At 42.8% G+C, this 22,743-nt stretch overlaps 1 protein-coding gene across 4 annotated transcripts in view; it reads right to left on the bottom strand.

Moving 5' to 3' along the window:
* The window catches only part of SNX9 (sorting nexin 9), a 264,145-nt gene that overhangs the window by 6,254 nt on the left and 235,148 nt on the right, over positions 1-22,743 (bottom strand). For all 4 annotated transcript variants that reach the window (XM_029596722.1, XM_029596725.1, XM_029596724.1 and 1 more), the window contains one exon: positions 5,571-5,662. In XM_029596722.1, the coding sequence (XP_029452582.1) occupies positions 5,571-5,662 (92 nt within the window). The remainder of the gene's footprint in view (positions 1-5,570; positions 5,663-22,743) is intronic.

Raw genomic sequence — 22,743 nt, 5'->3', positions numbered from 1 at the left:
GTTCAGTAGTAATACTCCACTTTGTACTGCCAGATACAAGATCCAATTCCAATGCCTAATTTCCGCCTATGACTCGCACGCTGTGCATGGACATACAGCAGTAGCTGAAAAGCGGACTGTTCCAGTTTCTTTAAAATAGGTTTACCGTCTGGGACATTGTCACAATTTTGTCCAATTTAGGCCATGTCATACACAAACTTAAAAGAAACACAGTGCTTTTTTTGCATAAAAATATTTTTAAATGATTAAAGAAAGTCTGCTTGCAGTGTTACTGGTTTTATTTGCTAAGAGCTATAACAAAAGCAAAATGAGGCTCCATAACCAATTACTTACCTGATAATCTTGTTTTCCTTAGTGTAGACAGATGGACTCAGGACCAATGGGTTGTGCTCCCCTGCCAGTAGATGGAGATGCAGTCTAGTTTCAAAGCGGATGTCACCCTAGACACACCCCTGCAGTCACCTCAGCCCTTCAATATTCTCTTCAAAAGCTACCGTGGACATACCATCGAAAAAACTTGATTAAAAATGTAACTGTACTCAACCAATCATCAACACTGAACCCCAGTAAGATTATAGATGCCCTGATCCAGAGACTGGATGACTGCTTACCCATAATCTCTTAGAATCGATATCCACTCCACGGGCAAATCCTTGGCACTATTCTTGGGCAGCCAGGGGCGGGATGCTGAGTTCATCTGTCTACACTAAGGAAAACGAAATTATTAGATAAGTCATTTCTCCATTTCCTAGCGTGTAATCAGATGGACTCAGAACCATGGGAGACTGCTTCCTCTTATCTTCTGGTTGCCAGAGGACGGGAGATTTGCCCCATTTACTGGCCAGTTTTTCCAATTAATTTTCTAATCAGAGCGATCCTTTAAAGGGCATCTTTGTAAGGATGGCCTTCGAGGTTGCTTCAGCTGACCAATTCCGCAGCCACAGCTGTCTTCTGGCTGCTACCACTAAGGCCACTCCTCTGGCTGAAGTATAGACTAAATCGGAGCCTGCATCTGCTAAAAAGGTGGCGGTGGGTTCCATAGTTGCTCAGGGGGTTCACCCCCGAGTCATCCACCTCCTGAGAGAGAAGTACATAGAAACATAGAAATGACGGCAGAAGAAGACCATACGGCCCATCCAGTCTGCCCAGCAAGCTTTCACACTTATTTTTCTCATACTTATCTGTTACTCTGACCGCTGAGGGCAGGGCCCTTATTGGTTACCTTTTTGGTTCTAATTTTCCTTCCACCCCTGCCATTGATGTAGAGAGCAGTGCTGGAGCTGCAGAAAAGTGAAGTATCAAGCCTAATTGGTTAGGGGTGGTAACTGCCATAATAAGCAAGCTACTCCCACACTTATTTGTTTACCCAGCCTGTGCAATTTAGTCCTTGTTGGTTGTCTTAATATAAATCCTCTTTTCTTCATTCCTCCTGCTGTTGAAGCAGTGAGCTGCGCTGTATATGTATTCAAAGTGAAGTACTGGTTCTGGGTAGTAACCGCCGCAACAAGCAAACTACTCCCACGCTTATTTGTTTACCCAGACTATGCAATTCAATCCTGGTTGGTAGTTGTCTGAATAAATCCTATCTTCATTCCTCCCTGCCGTTGAAGCAGTGAGCTGCGCTGTATATGTATTCAAAGTGAAGTATCGGGTTTAATTGGTTAGGGGTAGTAACTGCCGCAACAAGCAAGCTACTTCTACGATTATTTGTGAATGCAAATTCTTTGTCCCACATTTCCTCTTGCTGTTGAAGCATAGAGCAATGTTGAGTCGCATTAACCGTGTGTATGTTTATTGAATAAGGGTATTAATCACCAAGAAGTAGCCATCATTCCTGCAAGCCACCCCCATACCTCTTCTCTACATTCACATCCAAGACTTTATGAATCCGCAGTGTTTATCCCATGCCCCTTTGAAATCCTTGTAAGTATGAATGTGCCACAAGGGCATAACATGAAGCAATCTGTAAGATCATTGCTACTGCGTCAAAGGCTTGATTAAGGATAGACTCCAACCATCTATCATGCGCATCCTTTAAGGCTGCTCCTCCCTCCACTGGGATAGTTGTTCGCTTACAGATATTGCAGACCAGTGCATCCACTTTAGGGAAATGTAAACATTCTCTCACTGCTGGATCCAGCAGGTATAGAACTTCTAACGCTCGGCCCCCTTTAAAACTTGCTTCTGGGGCATTCCATTCCAGGTCAATCAACTACTGGATGGCTTCCAGTACTAGCAAGGAGCAAGAGGCTTTGCACATGGAAATCAGAATGGGATTCTTCTTTGGTTCCATCATAGATTCCGCTCCAGGAACTCCCAGCGTTTTCAGGGTCTGGGAAACCAAGGCCAGCAATTCATCTGTATGAAAGAATTATAACATGGTTTGATTCAGTTCTAAACCTGGGTAATTTCCCCTTCTTCCAAGGGATCTTGCTCTTAGTCTGTGCCATCAGGGTCCCCACTAGGGATACCCTTGGTCAGGTACGGCATGCTTCGAGGTCTGCCAACAGGAATGGGAGAGGGGGCCGGCTGGGGTTCCATGCGAGAAAGTAGACTGCGCCTGTAGTCCCTGGAAAAATTCCACTCAAGAAAAGGCTGCCGGTTCCATGCCTAGCCAAGGGGAACTGGGGTGGGCGCAGCCAAGTTTCCCTTTCCCATGGAAGACCCAGCCAAGGGGTTACTCAGATCCAGCGTACTTCCAGTTAAGGCTGCCAAACCATCATCTGAATGGGAGGAGCCGAGCTCAGCAAAGTCTGGGGAGGCCAAATCGCCTTGGGATTCCTCATAGTGCTGATACAAGTTGGAATCCAGGTCAGGCTGAGAAGCCCTTATATATATATATGACAAGCAGTGTAGAGAGCAAGGCACTTATGTTTCTTGGCTGCCAGAGCCGTTGATGGTTGCGTTCGATCGGTTTGCACTTAAAAATGTATGTGCTCAAATTTTCAGCGCCTAAGCAGGGCGCAGTGAAATGCACACACAGTTTGTGCGCCCAGCTTTTCCTGTATCCTGCGCTTACTTTGTGCGCGTAAGTACGTGCATGACATTATGCACGTGGCACATTGTGCATAGTCGACTAACTGTGCATACCAACGTCCAATGGTGGGTAATATGAGACTCACACAGACACGTGCAAGATGGCGCCACCGTGGCGGCCTACCACGTGGTGTGCTGACCAAGCTTAAAGCGACGCCTAGCCCACTGGGAGTCGCTCAACCCACTCATAAGCCCACTTCCCTATGCCCCAACAGGATTGGGAATGACGTGGGTATGGCACGCCAAGCAAGCAACCAGAGGAAGACTTACCGAAACCCCTCTTCTCTGAAGGTAAATTTTTTTTTTTTTTTAATTTATCTGGGCTCAGTGCTTACCGGCTGAGTACAGAGACTGTCTCCAGCTGCAGGGGGAGAGGGCTTTGGCCGTCACTGCCCTGCTCGGCGTCCTGCATCTGCTGCCTTTCAGCTGCTTGAGCAGCAAAGTCCATGCCAGGAACCAGCTACCGGAACAAGGCTCCCCTGTGAGGGATCTCAGAAATCATCTCAGGAACTCTCAACTGGGGAGGGACCTTTAGGTATCACCGCAGGAGAGCGAGCGCAATTATTTCTCCAATTTAAAAGTAGAATTTGTTCTTCCAAAAGGTACAGCAATCCCCATAGGCAAAGCATGTATACATCTGCTGGAGACAGAGAAATACTGAAGGGCTGATGTCACTTCAGGGCTGTATCTAGGGTGACGTCAGCTTTAAAACCTGACTCAGTCTCCATCTGCTGGCAGGGGAGCACATAACCCACTGGTCCTGAGTCCATCTGGCTAAACACTAGGAAATAAGGTTTTTTCCCTATTCTGTGTCTATGGCAAAATGCTTACTGGTTGATTTTCAAAGACTTGCGCACGCCAGAACCAGGAGATATGCACGCAACCTGGACAAAAGTGCGCCACGCGGATGTTAAAAGTACCACGGCCACGTGCATATCTACCCGCTATGCGCATAAAAAGTTTTCTGTAAAAGGGAGGGGCATGGCGTAGTCTGGGGAGGGGAGGGGGCGTGAGCTGCACCATGAGGTCAGCACATAAGTAGTGCGCCAGGACCCCTACCATGTAACTTTACTTCTGCTATGGACGTAAGTCGTGTAAGAAAATAAACAATGCTTATCAGCAGGGTTTTAAAGCTCAGGGCTAAAAGGGTATATGGGAGGGCAAGATAGCTAGGGGGCTTATGAAGTCTTCTCCTTTATTGGGGCAAACTGGGAAAAAGGCCTACTGAGTCGCCACACTACACGTTCGAGACTGCATTCGTGCGCGCATGTGAGCATCAATATAAAATCATGCGCATGTACACATGGATATACGATTTTCTAACACGCACACATGTTCAAAAATCAGCACGTCCATGTGCGCGAGTCTTAAATTTTACTTCTAAGTAAATAAGGCCTACAGTTTGCATTTGGAGCTAATGGGAGACCATATTTAATAGTAATTGACTAAAATCAATTTTTACAAAATAAATGCTAAAATAGAACTAGGAAGAGGAATAGCCTAGTGGTTAGAGCATTGGACTATGAACCAGGAGACCAGGGTTCAAGTCCAGCTGTTGCTCCTTGTGAAAACTAATAAATATGTTTATGTTCTTTTATTTGCAAAAGTAAGTAATACTGGCAAGAAAAACATTCACTTAGAGTGTTTATTATTCATGGGTCAGAACAGGGTGTTAGTCTATCCAAAATACTACGTTGAAATCTGAAAACAGAGGTGACTATATCTTCCAGATCAGAAAGGAAAGAGTCTGCAAGGTTCACAAACTCTACTGATGACAGCAATGCATAACAATTATTCCGGTTTGTCCTAAAAAAAAACAAACCCAAGTTCCTAGTATCTAATGACATCAGTCGTCAATTGCCACTAGTGCTCTGGGGGATAAGAGGCGCTCTAACCTGAAGAGGAAACAAGCATGATTTAGAAGATAAAACAGACTAATAGAAAGGAAAATGAGGAAAATATCAGGGGAAAAACCCACGGGCTCAGTTTTCTGAATTAGCCAGATTAATCTCCCCTCCATTTGTTGAGACCACCACCTGCTAATTCTAATAGGGTAGTATCTTGTAAAGTGGCCTAGATAAGGCCAAAAGAGATCTTATTTTATTATTTATTTTATTTAGTATTTTTATATACCGATAATCGTTTGGAACATCTAATCGGTTTTATAAAATCTTGGAATGCTTTACAATTTAGCTCTGCTGAAACATCAAAGAACCCCCTTCTGGGTTGGAAGGCCTGCCAGCATATTTTTGGGACTTGAACTGCAGAATATCTTTCAACTGGCTTGGAAAGAGGGAAGGAAGTTAGCACATCCAAATTACAGTTTGTTAACCTAAGGCACAGTAGGCCAAAGTGACTTGATTAGGGTTTCATTAAAAAGTCAGTGGCTGAAGGGACAAATTAATGTCAAGTAGCTTTCCTGACTCCCTGTTCAGTGCTCTAAGTCACTAGAACATACAAGACGTTTACAATGATTCCGAAGCACGCCAATAGTAAAATTATTAAATTCATTGTGGGGCACATCTGAAGCTTACCGTTTCATAAAACTGAACCTGCTGCTCCAGGTACAGACGAATTACACTGTTATAGTCGTAAATCCGATTACTGTGAAAATGATTCATTTCCGCTACAAGCAAAAAAAAAAAAAAAAAAAGAGTAAACAAGTTAGTGTAACAGTTTTCAGAAGGGTGGGACAGATCCTGGATTAATCATCATCATATAATAAAGCTTTTCATCCAGATTAGGATTCAAATGCACTCCACAAGCACAGTCCATGTCATGCATGCATACAGGATACATTATGCGGCAGCTTCTCAAAAAAGAGAGAAAAAGCAATTTTAATAATACAATTTCAGCTGATTAAACAAAGGGCTCAAAGTCTCTGTTCATGCCATACAGTGTGATCAGAAAAGCCAGAATCCCAACTCCTATACCACACTTTTGAATGACACCATTGTTCTTCATCAGTAAAAACAGGTACCAGAATTCTATTAATTACTCCTTTTATCTCCCCCCCCCCCCCACAGTTCCTTCCTACTATAGTCCAATTGTTGTAGTGATAGCCTCTTGCACAGGGCCACAGCCTGCAGTTCCCTTCAAAATATAGTAATTCTCTACTGTTCTCTTCCTCTGTAATTTCTAATGCAATCAATGTGGATAACAAAACATTCATAACTGCAAACTAACATAATACATGGCAGTAATTTTCAAAAATTTATGCAGGTAAAAGTAGCATATATCATAGTTATTTTCAAAAGTCTAGTTAAGCGCAGTACACATACATATGAAACCTATTGACAATTCAACAGCATATATAATAGCAATTTTCAAAAGCCCACTTACATGCATATAAAAACAGAAATGACAGCAGAAAAGGGCCAAACGGTCCATCCAGTCTGCCCAGCAGGCTTATGGTAACATCAGCCATGCCATACAGGTCTCTCCTATAATGGTAACATCAGGGGGTGGCATCTGCCTTGCCGTACAAGTTACTCCCATACTTAGTTTCCCAAGTCGTTAAAAGTCAGAACCCTTGTGGGTTACTGAGTCCAATGCCCTATTATCTCTTCTCTCTTGCCATTGAAGCAGAGGGCATTGAGGGAGTTACAAGTTTAAAGCTTATTGGTTAAGGGTATTTATTTATTTTTAAAAATTTGTATACCGTGAATTGGTCAGAATTCTGACCATCTAGACTGTTCTCAATTAAAATAACAATACAAATAAAAACATAACATACACTACGTTTCCAACACTGACTAATGAGGGACTGTTGAGGGAGCAGTAGTGTTACTTTAAAATTCAACTGATTTTGTAAGCCAGGGTAAAGAGATAAGTTTTTAGGGATTTTTTGAACTATTTCTTATTGGCTGTCAATGAAGTTCTTCGGAAATAGAGTTCCAGAGGATGGGTCCCGCAACAGAGAATGCTCGTTTGCGTGTTAACGCTAAACTTGCTGTTTTTATGGATGGTACTTCCAGGATACATTTCTCCATTGATCGAAGTTCTCTTGTTGGCTTATATATTCGTAATAATGAACAGAGCCAAACCGAATCAGTATTGTATAGGAGATTGTGGATTATGATTAGTATCTTATAATACGGTAGGATATGGGTAACCATTGGAGATGTTGTAATACTGGTGTAATATGGTCTCTTCGCGTTAAATTAAATAATATCCGGGCTGTGGCGTTTTGTATAAGTTGAAGAGGATGAACAGATGATATGGGTAGGCCTAAATATAAGGAATTACAATAGTCTAAATTTGTCAATATCAATGCTTGAGTAACTGAACGAAAATCAGATGAGAATAGCAGAGGTTTTCATTTTTATTTTTTTTTAACATTTGCAATTTAAAAAAGGACTTTTTAACTATGGCTGAGATGTTATTGGCCATGGATAGTTTTGAGTCAATAAGAATACCTAGATTTTTAGCATACGGTTTTATAGGAATGATCTGTCCTTCAAACGTGAAAATATTGGGAGGCTGATGACATGAATCTGGTACTGTGGAAAGAAAAATCAGTTCTGTTTTTGAAACATTCAGTTTCAATCTATTATGAGATAGCCATGTTTTTATTGTAGATAGGTAAATTTGAAGGAGAGAGAAAGTTTTTTTCCAAGTATCTGAAAAAGGAATGATGAATTGGATGTCATCCACATACATTTTAAAGCATAAATCTAGCACTGATAGAAGATAACAGAGGTAATAAGTATATATTGAAGAGCAGTGCAGAGAGTGAAGAACCTTGTGGGACTCCAGACTTTGTTGTATACCATTCAGATCTAGAATTTCCAATGTTAATGCACTGTGGTCATTCCATTATAAATGTGAACCATTGTAAAACTATTCCATTAATATCAATTTGTTTAAGATCGAGAAGTAGAATGTCATGGTTTAAAGTGTCAAAAACCACTGAAATGTCAAATAAAACCATCATATAGTTAGTGTTTGAATCGAAGCCTCTAATTATTGTGTCGAAAGATGAAAGAAGTAGTGACTCAGTACTATGACCTTTTCTGAAACCATAAGATGTAACAGGCTGTTTTCTTCTATATAATCAGATAGTTGTCGAAGGACCACAGATTCAGTAATTTTTGCTATTGTGGGAAGAGTGGAAATGGGGCAATGTCCTCCCTGGAGTTTGATACATCTGATGGGTCCTGGTTTTTGTTTTTAGGAATTGGTAAAATGGAAGTTTTTTTGAGAGAGGTTGGAAAATGACCTTGCAAAAGGGATGCATTGATTATATCAGCAATTGCTACAGCGATTTGATCTTTGATATCTCTGAGTAAGTGACCTGAGCAGGGATTAAAAGGGCTGTTAGAGGGTTTTGATTTTGTTAATATGTTCACTATATCACTGTTTTTATGGTGGTAAATTCAGAAAAGGAGCATACTATAACAGTTGCATCAGCAAGTTAACCCCATGCTTGTTTTCCCAGACGTAAAATTCAATGTCCTTGTTGGCTGCTGTCCGAAACTAATTTCCCTTTTCCCCCTGCCGTTAAAGCAGAGAGCAATAATGAGTTGCATCAACAGTATGAAGGTTTATTGGTTAAGGGTAGTAACCACCACCCCAGCAAGTTACCCCCATGCATGCTTTTCCTCATGTCCTTCTAGCCTTTAGGGATCCAGTGAATTTATCCCATGCCCCTTTGAAATCTTTCACAGTTTTTGTTTTCACCACCTCCTCCAGAAGGGCATTCCAGGTATTCACCACCTTCTTCATGAAGACATTTTCTGATGTTGATTCTGAGTTGTCCTCCCCGGAGTTTCATTTTGTGACCCTTAGTTCTACTGATTTCTTTCCAACGGAGAAGGTTTGTCGAATGTGCATTATTAAAACCTTTCAGGTATCTGAAGGTCTGTATCATATCTCCCCTACACCTCCTCTACCCTAGGATATACATATTTAGTTCCATGAACTTTTCCTTATAAGTCATTTGATGAGATCTCCCACCATTTTTGGCACCCTCCTCTGGACCGCCTCCATCCTGTTTCTGTCCGTTTTGAGATTATGGTCTCCAGAATGGAACACAATAGTCCAGGTGAAGTCTCACCAAGTACCTGTACAATGGGATTATCTCCTTTTTCTTATTAGTTATTCCTTTCTCTACGCAGCCCAGCATTCTTCCTGCTTTAGCTATCATCTTGTCACATTGTTTCACCTTCTTCAGATCGCTAGACACTATCACCCCAAGGACCCTTTCTTGCTTTGTGCACAACAGCCCTTCACCCCCATCACATGCAGCCCTTTTGGATTACCTGTTGTATGAATATGGCCAGTACAAGTGACGTCAGACCTGGGAAAATGGAACTTAAACAGACTGATTTCCTGGAAAACTAACAGCAAGTGTAAATGGCAGAAAAAGCACCCTAGTAACAAAGTAGGTACACATGCACAAATGTATTAATTGGACAAGGGGTAAGGGGCGGGTAAACGCAGACACCTGTTGATTGGCTGAAGGTAACTCCTTATAAAGCTGTGCACTAGCAGTATAGCTCTGAGTAGGTTTTGAGCTTGCACCATTTGTTTGTAATGCTCGCTACTTCTGAAAAAAACATGCCCAAGTGCACTTAGAGAATAGTCACTGCCATTAGCAATGGTTACATGGAATAGACTTAGTTTTTGGGTACTTGCCAGGTTCTTATGGCCTGGATTGGAAACAGGATGCTGGGCTTGATGGACCCTTGGTCTGACCCAGTATGGCATTTTCTTATGTTCTTATGTTCATAATAATAAACTTCACTGTTTGACTTCTAAAGATGGTCTTTATTGGTCTTACTAGTCCAAGGTTTTACATATGGTGCCGTGACTCGTCTCCCGTGTAAGCCCCTACGGGTAGTCTGTCTCTGGTGCCAGGATAGCGGCAGCTGCCCCCCGCTAACGTCGGTCCCAGTGCTTTGGGCGTGGTTGGAGTCGGTAAGTAGCACCCTCGAGGGGTACAAACGGGGCCGTGACATTCCGGAACCTGTCTGTGGGTCCGTGACATGTTCTGGAGCCCGCTTTCTTTTATTGGCCTCCTCCAAGATGTCGGTACAAAGGTACGGCCCGGGATCCCTTTCTTATATGAGGGGTCCCTATTATTATTTTTCTTATATTTGTATATTTAAGTGTAGATTTTTCTATCAGATTAGTTTTTCCGTACCTTTTCTGTTCAGTTTCCTAGATTCCGCTCGCATTAGGCCCCCACCTTTTTGGAGGCGGGTCCTGGTGAATCGCAATTTGTTTCCGTGCTTCTCTTTTCCTTTGGCTTTCGCTTTCGGCTGCCTGCTTCAGTGTTTTGCTTGCTTTGTGTGATCTCTTGCGGTTTCCTGTTTCATGACAGCCACTTGTACTGGCCATATTCATACAACTTGGAGTGTGTTCGCCCCCCCCCCCCCCCCCCCCGTCAGAATTCTTTTGTGCCAAGCAGAGTGTGCGCGCGCGCAGTGTTCTGTGGGTGCTGTAGTTTTCCCTTGGAGTAGGTTGGCCCCTCCCGTCGGAATTTCTTTGTGTCCAGCAGAGCGGGAGAGTAAGGGATTCTTCCCTTGGAGTAGGTTGGCCCCACCCGTCGGAATTTCTTTGTGTACAACAGAGCGGGAGAGAACAGAGGGCTGGGGAGCCCCCTTCTTCTGCCTGCAGTGTTAATTGCAGTTAGTTTCCAGGTGCCTTTGTCTTTCAGACAGAACATTTTCGGTTCCCTGCTCTGCGTTATGCTTGTGAAAACAATGTGTTTATTTAAAGCTACTTTCATTTGATTTATCATTAGAAGAGGACATATTGCTTTTCCTTGTTTCCGAGTTCCCTAGGTGATAATTCCTAGTATTAATGTTTACAACTCCCTACTTGCGTAGCAGTGCGGAGAGAGGGACAAGGGGGGTCATTTGGTGGGATGCAGAGTTACGGACAGTGAGACAAGGAAAAAAAGAGAGCCTCCATTTTAATGAATTGATCAGTTTAGTTTAAAAACAGAAATTTGTGTGTTTAGTTTAAAAACAGATTGGCAAGGAATTAGAAGATATTAAGCATAAGAATGTTTACTTTCGTTTACAGTGAAAAGAAAAAGAAAAAAGGAGAAATCTTTATCGTCAGTACAGGGAATGCAGAAATTGAAGGAATCGGTTCTTGGGACATTGAGAAAAGCATACAGAGATTTGGTCATCACACTGGCACACTTAAAGTACATCCCTAAGCCTTTTCTTGCAAATTTAAAATTGCCCTTATGTAAAAGTTCTATGTATGCATTAACAATGATTTGTCATTTCATAAAGGAGAGAGAGACTTCCCCAGAAGCGAAAGAGTTATCTCAGTAACAAAGATTCTGTTGCAGGACTGTATCCCAGAAAAAAAAAATTAAAGCTGAGTATTAATGAGTACAGCGCCTCCTAGAGGCACAACAATATAAAAGAAAAAAGGTAGCTTTATGACCGCAATTTGCTGAATTAATATTATAAATGTTTAGTTTCAATTGAATTGTAATTTCATTAACTTTTATGTTGCAATAGACTTTATATTTTCCCAGGTTAATAACAGATGAAACATTTCAAGACTGTTGAAGATTACATGTTCGCCTTTTTCCCAGTTTTTCATTTTGAAACAGATCTATCTTTTTGACTTTTACTTTTGTTTTATTCTAGATCAACCTAGACACTAACGGGTAGATTTTCAAAGGGATACGTGCGTACCCCCCGAAAACCTACCCCAAACCCCCCCTGCGCGCACTGAGCCTATTTTGCATAGGCTCGGCGGCGCACGCAAGCCCCAGGACGCGCGTAAGTCCCGGGGCTTGCATGGAGGGGCGTGGCTGGGGGCGTGGCGAGAATGACGCAGTGTTTCGGGGGCATGTCTCGAGTGATGCGGTGTTTCAGGGGTGGTGCCGCAGCCTCCGGACCAGCCCCCGGAACGGAACACGGAGCGGGGTAGCCGGCCCGGCGCGCGCAAAGTTACGCCTGCTTCCAGCAGGCGTAATTTTGCTGACAAAGGTAGGGGGGGGGGGGGTTAGATAGGGCCGGGGGGTGGGGGTTAGGTAGGGGAAGGTGGTGAGAGGGCGAAGGAAAGTTCTCTCCGAGGCCGCTCCGATTTCGGAGCGGCCTCGGAGGGAACAGGCAACGCACGCCGGGCTCGGCGCACGCAGGTTGCACAAATGTGCGCCCCCCTTGCGCACACCGACCCCGGATTTTATAAGATACGCGTGGCTATGCGCGTATCTTATAAAATCCAGCGTACTTTTGTTCGCGCCTGGTGCGCGAACAAAATTACACCCTCGTGCAATTTTATAAAATCCAGCCCTAAGTATTTTTTCACACACTTTTTTGGCCTACTTTTATTTTTGATCAGGGTTTGAGCTAAAAAAAAAAAATGTGTTACTTGTTGTTTTCTATGTTGTGTGTCCTTACACCTGAAGAGTGAATGAAGTTGTGTGTCAAAGTTTAATGTTCTATGTAATGACTGATGGAATCTTCTCCCTGATTACCGTATTTCCACGCATATAACCCGCGGGTAATGTGCGTTTTTACCTACCCCGCATGCCCCCCGCGGGGTATAAACGTGGGCGGGTTATCCAGAAAAAATTTTACAGCAGCGGTTAACATCTCTCTCCCCCCGCCCCGGCGCTTCACGCCTGTCTCGCCCTCACAACCATGGCGGAGCTGTAGCTTCCGGTCGGTGACTGAGAGCCCGGCCGTGCGCTCCGAGAGCGGGCAGCGTCCGCCCTGCCGGGAAAAGCCGCTTAGCACGGAAGGAGCAATGGGGGTAAGGCTGGAGGGAAGCGCGGGTTCTGGCCCAGACCTGAGCGGCGCTTCACGCCTGTCTCGCCCTCACAACCATGGCGGAGCTGTAGCTTCCGGTCGGTGACTGAGAGCCCGGCCGTGCGCTCCGAGAGCGGGCAGCGTCCGCCCTGCCGGGAAAAGCCGCTTAGCACGGAAGGAGCAATGGGGGTAAGGCTGGAGGGAAGCGCGGGTTCTGGCCCAGACCTGAGCGGCGCTTCACGCCTGTCTCGCCCTCACAACCATGGCGGAGCTGTAGCTTCCGGTCGGTGACTGAGAGCCCGGCCGTGCGCTCCGAGAGCGGGCAGCGTCCGCCCTGCCGGGAAAAGCCGCTTAGCACGGAAGGAGCAATGGGGGTAAGGCTGGAGGGAAGCGCGGGTTCTGGCCCAGACCTGAGCGGCGCTTTACGGCCTTCCCCTCCCCAGGCTTTAAGCTTGCAAGTCCTGCAAACCGCGCAAAGGTCCCCGGGGTTTAAGCGGCTCTTCCCGCCAGCCTGCTCTCACTGCTCCGTGTTCACGGTCTGATTGTGACAGAGGGGTTCGCATGGAACCAGAAATCGGTTAAATGAACGAATGAATGACCGAGGGATGCGATGCCCCTCGGACAAGCGCCCTGTCTGCCCGCGGGTTATATGAGGAGGCGGGGTATATTAAAACTTTTTTTCATAAATCTGGAAAACCTGCGGGTTATGTGTGTGGGCGGGTTATATACGTGGGCGGGTTATTGTCGTGGAAATACGGTAATCTGAATTTGTTTTGCTCTTATGTTAGATTCTGATCAAGTATCATACCTAGTGCTGAATTGAAAGGCTGTGCTTCGATGTCACTGAAGTGCACTAAGCCGAGAGAACTGTTTGCCCTGCATGAGTCATTGAATTCAGAGATTATCCCATCCTTATAACTGCATCCCTTTGCCATGGAATTGGACTGTGAACTGTTTTCAAAGAAAGCCATCGTACACCTTTCATCATACTTTTCATCATTTGATTTTCTTGTGTGTGCATTGCTTTGTGTCTTGCTCAGATGCTGTTTGGACCTATTTGCAAATGCCATTATTTAGACTGAATTAATGCAGTTTTTCCAAGTTTTGTAGCCTTTTCCAGTCTAACTTCCACCACTTATATGCATTTCTTCACTGAATCAGCTAAATGATTATGTAATATGTCTTTCTTTACCTTTGTCTATGAAAGCTACCTTGATCACATTACTCAAATACCATATCCCACTGCTTGCCCTCTTAAAGTGAGATATGTCTCAGTATGGATCAAATGTTTTCTTGAATTCCTTATTCTTTGAGTATCTGTCTTTTTCTCTGGCTCTTCTTTTTTTCTCATAGCGTCTTTTACTTCCCTAAATGTTTCCAATTGTTATGTTTGTGGGGGAACCAATATGGGAGATAATTGGCCATAGGAAGCCAAAGAATGGAATTGGTCCACACTGCATAATGCTTCTACCCCCACGATTTGGCAAAGCCCGATGGATATTGGCCCACTCTATAATACCCACCTGGTATATCCATAGACCCTACACCGTGGACCAAACCACAGCAGTAGGCAATTAATCTTGCATGTCCCAGACTACCCTTAACTACACCTCTCCCACCACCACCACTTACACCCACTGGTCAAACTCATCCACGATTCCTAGTCTAACTCTTTGGGACACTGAGCCCCTTTACTCGATAGGGACCCACAAGGTTCCGACCACCTGGCCTGCCCCACGGGGATTGTATTTGATATGTGGACATTACGCACACGCCTCCTTGCCGAACGATTGGTTTGGAACCTGCACCATTGGTACCATTCGCCCCTCCTTTTTCTTAATCCCTCTAAAAATGGGTCAACAACTAGGGATGCCCCTGTATAGTACATATTCAGAACGGCGCAAGAGAGAGCTAAAGATAGGTAACTGGAGGGATGACGAATGGCCCCCAGAACGAATCATAGCGTATTAAGACCCAGCCTCCTGGGCTCAGGATGGCTCTTGGGGTTACAGAACTCCAACATATATGTTAAATCGTATTATAAGACTGCAAGCTGTTGTTGAAATAATTACTAATGAAACTGCAAAAGCACTGAGAATACTAGCTGCACAGCAAAAGGGTTTCCGGAACGCCATTTACCAGAACCGTCTAGCACAGCGGTTCTCAACCTGTGGGTCACGACCCCATTGGGGGTCGAAAGACGATTTGCCAGGGGTTGCCTAAGACCATCGGAAATATGGGTTTTTTGTCTATTCTAACGTGTAAAACTTGTCCTTGTACAAATTTTTTCCATTGGTAGTTACTATTTTTTACTATAATTGTCATTCGAGGATAGATGTTGCAGACAACTGAATCAGAATGATTTCAAACATTTTAATTGTCGCAGCATAAATAATTTTAACAGTTTAAATTACTGTCCATCAAACGGCGTGGTGTAACGCAACGTTACGCCATTGCGGGATCAAAGATATTATTTCTATGGTGAAGATTTATGCACGTCGTGACGTAATTGAAAAGCACTGCCGTTTCTAATTAGTAATACGCCATCGTTTTATAGCCCATGTTATTGAAGGTAATATTTTCATTATGGAACAACCCATGAAAATGGATCTCGAACAAAAGAACGTTAAGAAAAGAAAATATGACGACGATTTTTTACGGTATGGTTTTACTTCAATAGTTAAAGCAGGAATTGAGAAACCCCAATGCGTTATTTGTAATGAAGTTCTATCAGCCGAATCTATGAAGCAGAACAAACTGAAACATCATTTTGATAGCAAGCATCCAAGCTTTGCCAACAAGGACACCCAGTATTTTAGATGTAAAGCTGATGGAGTCAAGAAAGCCAGACATGACTCTGGTGGCAAGTACCATAAACAAAACATAGCAGCCGTTGAAGCTTCTTATTTGGTGGCTCTCAGAATCGCCAGAGCTATGAAACCTCACACCATTGCTGAGGAGTTACTGTTGCCAGCGGCCAAAGACATTGTTTGAGTTATTTCATTTATTTGTAATTTAATTATAAGCAGAAATACATACAGTACAGTTACTTAGGCCTATGAACGAAAATAATTTTACGGTTGGGGTCACCACATAGTGGGGAATTGTATTAAAAGGGTCGCAGAACTATAAAGGTTGAGAACCACTGGTCTAGCATTAGATTACATACTAGCTTCAGAAGGAGGACTATGTGGAAAGTTTAACCTCAGTAACTATTGACTTCAAATAGACGACAAAGGTGAAGTAATTGAAGAGTTCACCCGAAACATGTCAATTGCTCATGTGCTGGTGCAAACCTGGAAAGGACTGGATGTCAGTGATCCATTTGGATACCTTGGATCATGGTTCTCCGGATTAGGTTCAGGATTCAAAGTTTTGATTGGCTCCATGTGTACAATTGCCTTACTGGGACTTGTTGTTTGCCTCTGCTTGCCATGCCTTTGTATCTGCCTACGAAGATGTCGCGACCAAGTACCTGAAATGTTGGTAACTCAGACCAGCACATGGATCATGCTAAACCAAGCTGAAACCTTGAACCTAATGCTCCTGGATTCCAATGACATCAATGCACCATTCCCCACAACCAATAATAGCTATCTGTGAAAAATGAGCACATTGGTACGAGGACGGGTAAGTCTCTAGCCACTAAGGAATAGCCTTGGTCAGGCAGAACAACCTAAGAGAGGCGATGTGCGACGCAGATAGGTGTGAAGGGTTCCTACGAGAAACCCTTCAAAGGGGGGAATGTATGAATATGGCCAGTACAAGTGACGTCAGACCTGGGAAAACGAAACTTAAACAGACTGATTTCCTGGAAAACTAACAGCAAGTGTAAATGGCAGAAAAAGAACCCTAGTAACAAAGTAGGTACACATACACAAATTTATTAATTGGTCAAGGGATAAGGGGCGGGTAAAAACAGACACCTGTTGATTGGCTGAAGGTAACTCCTTATAAAGCTGTGCACTAGCAGTATAGCTCGGAGTAGGTTTGAGCTTGCACCATTTGCTTTGTAATGCTCGCTACTTCTGAAGAAACCACGCCTTTCTTCATACTAATAATCCACTGTTCGACTTCTACAGATGGTCTTTATTGGTCTTACTAGTCCGAGGTTTTACACTGTGTAAAGTTTTAAGCATGTACATCTTTTTGAAAATTATTCTATAATTGAAAATTTAACAAGTAGATGTCACTTATACAGTGACTTGGATTTTCTCCCTTTGGGTCTTCAATTCCTGCCTGCACAAACTCCCATCCACTGAGGTACATGAACTGGATCTGGGCCTCCCTCATTAAAGCATGCATTAAAGAAAGGAGGAAGGCCTGAGATGGTATACTGAAATTGAAAGGTGTCAAGGAGCAGCATGTGGATAAAGACGAAGAAATAGGAGAAATATTAAACAAATGCTTCAGCTCAGTGTTCACTAATGAAAATCCTGGAGATGGACCATTGCTGGTTGACAAGACCATGGATGGAAGTGGGGTAGATGCAACCCCATTTACAGAACAGAATGTATGGGAGGAGCTAGGAAAACTGAAAGTGGACATGGGGCAGGATGAGGTACATCCCAGGATACTAAGGGAACTCAGAGATGTGCTGGTGGTCCCACTGAAAGCCTTGTTCAATAGATCCCTGGAACCGGAAAAGGGGCCAAAGGATTGGAGAAGAGCAATTATGATCCTACTTTACAAGAGAGATAGCAGAGAGGCAACTAGAAACTATAGGTTGTCAGCCTTATCTTGGAGATGGGAAAATAAATGGAGACTTTGCTAAAGAAAAATATAGTGAACTATCACTAGCCCAGTGAGTTGCTGGACCCAAGGTAGCATAGATTCACCAGGAGAAGGTCCTATCTGACAAATCTAATCTTTTTATTTTTCTTTTTTATTGGGTGCCAAGAGAACTGGATCAAGGAAGAACGCTCAATATGATTTACTTAGATTTCAGCAAAGCTATTGATAAGATCCTGCATAGGAGGCTTGTAAATAAAATGAGAAGCTTGGGAGTGGGTGCGCCAAGGTGGTGAAGTGGATTACAAACTGATTGACTAACAGAAGACAGCATGTAATGGTAAATGGTACTTACTCTGAAGAGAGAACAGTGTTGTGGAGTGCCACAAGGATTGGTTTTGGGACTAGTTGTATTCAATATCTTTGTAAGTGACACTGCATAAGGGATAGAAGGTAAAGTTGGCTTATTTGAGCAGTGGTTCCCAACCCTGTCCAGGGGACACCCCCTCCCAGCCAGTCAGGATATCCACAATGAATATGCATGAGAGAAAATGTGCATGCACTGTCTCTATAACATGCAAGTTTTCTCTCATGCATATTCATTGTGGATATCCTGAAAACCCGACTGGCTGGGGGGTCCCCAGGACAGGATTGGGAACCACTGTATTTGAAGATGATATTCAGATCTACAACAGAGTGAACATGTCTGAAGGAGTAGAGAGAATGATACACAAATTTTGAATCTTTTCCATTGGAAAGGAAACATTAGAACTAGGGGTCACAAAATGAAACTCCAAAAGGGACTCCAAACCAACCTCAGGAAATATTTCTTTATTAAGAGGATGCTGGATGCCTGCAATACCTTTCTGTAAGAGGTGGTGAGGATGAAAAGAGTAAATGAATTAAAAAGGCACGGGATAAATACTGTGGATCCTTAAAGGCTGGAGACTGAAAATGAAGAAAAGGGTGCATGAGGATAACCTGTATGGAGTTGTTCAACCAAGCTTACCCAGAATAAAAAGTCATCAACCAGTACCAATGTAGACCACAATACGTCTACTCCCTTTCCTCATATTGAGGAACTATGTTTTTTTGTTATACTCCCTTCTCCTCACCGCGAGGATCCTTGTTTTGTTTACCCTGTCTTTTCTTAGCTGCCTATCGTTACCCCCCTCCCAGTTCGAACTTCCCTGTTATAATGTAATTTTCCAAACTTAACTTGTTGATTGTAAACCGACATGATGTCCACAACGAATGCCGGTATATAAAATGTTCTAAATAAATAAATAAAATAGTCTCAGCAGAAGGCATGGGGATTTCCATGCTTAACCAATTAGCCTTGATTCTTTTATTAACTATTGAATTTATAAGTTAAAGGAAGGAATACACCTTACTTATAGAAAAATATGGATGATCGATGATTATACAATTCAAAGATTAAAAAATAAACAAGTAAACATATCATAGTTCATACATCTCCAAAAGTAACAATATTGGAGTGGAGACAGAAAAAAATTAGGCGAAAAAGGAAATTAAGTAAAACAAATGAACAAGCCTAACATGAATTACAAGCAATGATACATCAATATGCATCAATAACTAAACCTATTGGGATCTAGGAGAAAAAGTTACAACACTCCTGGAATTGATGAAAGATTTAACATAGTAACTTAGTAATGATGGCAGAAAAAGACCAAAATGGTCTATCTAGTCCGCCCAGCAAGCTTCCCACAGTAGTAACTTTTGCTCTGTGCCAGTTAAGCTTTTTTATTTATTCCCATCCTCTAGCCTTTTAGGGATCCACAGTGTTTATCCCAAGCCCTTTTGAAATCCTTCACAGTTTTAGTCTTCACCACTTCCTCTGGAAGGACGTTCTAGAAATCCACCACCCTCTCAGTGAAGAAATATTTCCTGACATTGGTTCTAAGTCTTCCTCCCTGGAGTTTCAAATCAGGACCCCTAGTTCTACTAAATTGATTCCAATGGAAAAGGTTTGTTGATGACCATGGATCATTAAAACCTTTCAAGTATCTGAAGGTCTATATCATATCACCCCTGCTCCTCCTCTCCTCCAGGGTATACATATTCAGGTTTTTCAACCTCACCTCATAAGTCATTTGATGGAGACCACCCACCATTTTGGTCGCCCTTCTCTGCACCACCTCCATCCTGTCTGTCTCCTTTGAGATACGGTCTCCAGAACTGAACACAGTACTCCAGGTGAGGCCTCACCAAGGACCTGTACAAGGGGATTATCACTTCCCTTTTCATATAGAAACATAGAAATGACGGCAGAAGAAGACCAAACGGCCCATCCAGTCTGCCCAGCAAACGTCACACTTTTTTTCTTCTCATACTTATCTGTTTCTCCTGGCTCTTAGTAACCTTTTGGTTCTATTTCCCTTCCACCCACACCATTAATCTAGAGAGCAGTATTGGAACTGCATCTAAGTGAAATATCTAGCTTAATTAGTTAGGGATAGTAACCACTGCAATAAGCAAGCTACACCCATGCTTATTTGTTTACCCAGACTATGTAATTCAGTCCTTGCTGGTTGTTCTCTGTATATAGATCCACTTTTCTTCATTCCCCCTGCCGTTGAATCAGAGAGCTATGCTGGATAGGCGTGAACTATCGGTCTTTCTCCCCTGCCGTTGAAGCAGAGAGCTATGCTAAATATAGTATCAGACTTATTTGATTTGGGGTAGTAACCGCCGTAACAAGCAAGCTACTCCCCGCTTTTTTCCCCACATTTCCTCTTGCCGTTGAAGCTTAGAGCAATGTTGGAGTCGCATTAACAGTGTGTATGTTTATTGAATAAGGTTATTATCTCCAGGTAGTAGCCGTCATACACGCATATTCCTCTCTCTATACAGCCCAGCATTCTTCTGGCTTTGGCTATCGCCGTGTCACACTACTTCGTCGACTTCAGGTCATTAGACACTATCACCCCAAGGTCTCTCTCCTGCTCTGTGCACATCAGCCCTTCACCCCCCGAACACGTATTTCTTTCAGATTACCCCATCCTAGATACATGACTCTGCATTCCATGGCACTGAATCCCAGCTGCCTATCTTCGACCACTCTTCCAACTTCCTTAAATCCCATCTCATTCTCTGTACTTCTTCCGGCGTGTCCACTCTGTTGCAGATCTTAGTATCATCCGCAAATAGACAACCTTCTATCCCTTCTGCAATGTCGCTCACAAAGATGTTGAACACAACCGGTCCCAACATCAATCCCTGTGCCATTCCACTTAACACCATTCTCTCTTCAGAGTAGGTTCCATTTACCATCACCCGTTGTCTTCTATCCGTCAACCAGTTTGTAATCCACACCAACACCTTGGAGATGACTCCCAAGCTTCTCATTTTGTTGATGACTCTTGTGTGGGACCGTATCAAAAGCTTTACTAAAATCAAAGTAAATAACATCGAGCGCTCTTTCCTGATCCAGTTCTCTAGTCACCCAATCAAAGAAATCAATTAGATTCAGCTGACAGGACCTTCCCCTGGTGAATCCATGCTGCTTCTGATTGAGCAACCCAGCGAACTGTAGATAGTTCACTTTCTTTTCCTTCAGCAGAGTGTCCATTAATTTTCCCACCACCGAGGTGATGCTGGCCTGTAGTTTCCAATCTCTTTTAAATATCAAAATCACAGAACATATAGAAAGACACAGTTTAATGGAACAAAGTCAACATGGATTTACCCAAGGGAAGTCTTGCCTAACAAATCTGCTTCATTTTTTTGAAGGGGTTAATAAACATGTGGATAAAGGTGAACCGGTAGATGTAGTGTATTTGGATTTTCAGAAGGCGTTTGACAAAGTCTCTCATGAGAGGCTTCTACGAAAACTAAAAAGTCATGGGATAGGAGGCGATGTCCTTTCGTGGATTACAAACTGGTAAAAAGACAGGAAACAGAGAGTAGGATTAAATGGTCAATTTTCTCAGTGGAAAAGGGTAAACAGTGGAGTGCCTCAGGAATCTGTATGTGGATCGGTGCTTTTCAATATATATATATAAATGATCTGGAAAGGAATACGACGAGTGAGGTTATCAAATTTGCGGATGATACAAAATTATTCAGAGTAGTTAAATCACAAGACGACTGTGATACATTATAGGAGGACCTTGCAAGACTGGAAGATTGGGCATCCAAATGGCAGATGAAATTTAATGTGGACAAGTGCAAGGTGTTGCATATAGGGAAAAATAACCCTTGCTGTAGTTACACGATATTAGGTTCCATATTAGGAGCTACCACCCAGGAAAAAGATCTAGGTATCATAGTGGATAATACTTTAAAAACGTCGGCTCAGTGTGCTGCAGCAGTCAAAAAAGCAAATAGAATGTTAGGAATTATTAGGAAGGGAATGGTTAATAGAATGGAAAATGTCATAATGCCTCTGTATCGCTCCATGGTGAGACCCCACCTTGAATACTGTGTACAATTCTGGTCGCCGCATCTCAAAAAAGATATAGTTGCGATGGAGAAGGTACAGAGAAGGGCAACCAAAATGATAAAGGGGATGGAACAGCTCCCCTATGAGAAAAGGCTGAAGAGGTTAGGGATGTTAAGCTTGGAGAAGAGACGGCTGAGGGGGGATATGATAGAGGTCTTTAAGATCATGAGAGGTCTTGAACGAGTAGATGTGGCTCTGTTATTTACACTTTCGAATAATAGAAGGACTAGGGGGTATTCCATGAAGTTAGCAAGTAACACATTTAAGACTAACCGGAGAAAATTCTTTTTCACTCAACGCACAATAAAGCTCTGGAATTTGTTGCCAGAGGAGGTGGTTAATGCAGTTAGTGTAGCTGGGTTCAAAAAAGGTTTGGCTAAGTTCTTATTTATTTATTATTTATTTTTAATTTTTATATACCGAAGTTCTTGTATGGACTACAAATCAATCCGGTTTACGTAAAACGAAGAACTGCTCAACAGAGAGCGGAGCTTTACATGGAACTGAGGAACATATGGAACAGTATAACTGATTGACAATTTAACATAGTGCTAAATAAAGTAATAATAGTTTAACTGGAAATAAATAAAGCAATATAATATTTTATAAAGACAGTTTAACTGTTTAACGTATCAATAAATATAAATATAAGCAATGCCAAATATATATATAAAATATAGTAAATTTTTGAGCTCAACGGTAATTGGAGGAGAAGCCCATTAATGGCCACTGCTATTAACTGCATCAGTAGCATGGGTTCTTCTTAGTGTTTGGGTAATT

The sequence above is a fragment of the Rhinatrema bivittatum genome, chromosome 3 (genome assembly GCF_901001135.1).
Source record: "Rhinatrema bivittatum chromosome 3, aRhiBiv1.1, whole genome shotgun sequence".
Taxonomy (NCBI): domain Eukaryota; kingdom Metazoa; phylum Chordata; class Amphibia; order Gymnophiona; family Rhinatrematidae; genus Rhinatrema; species Rhinatrema bivittatum.
Note: the sequence above shows the minus strand (reverse complement) of the source record. Positions and strands in the feature narration are given on the sequence as shown.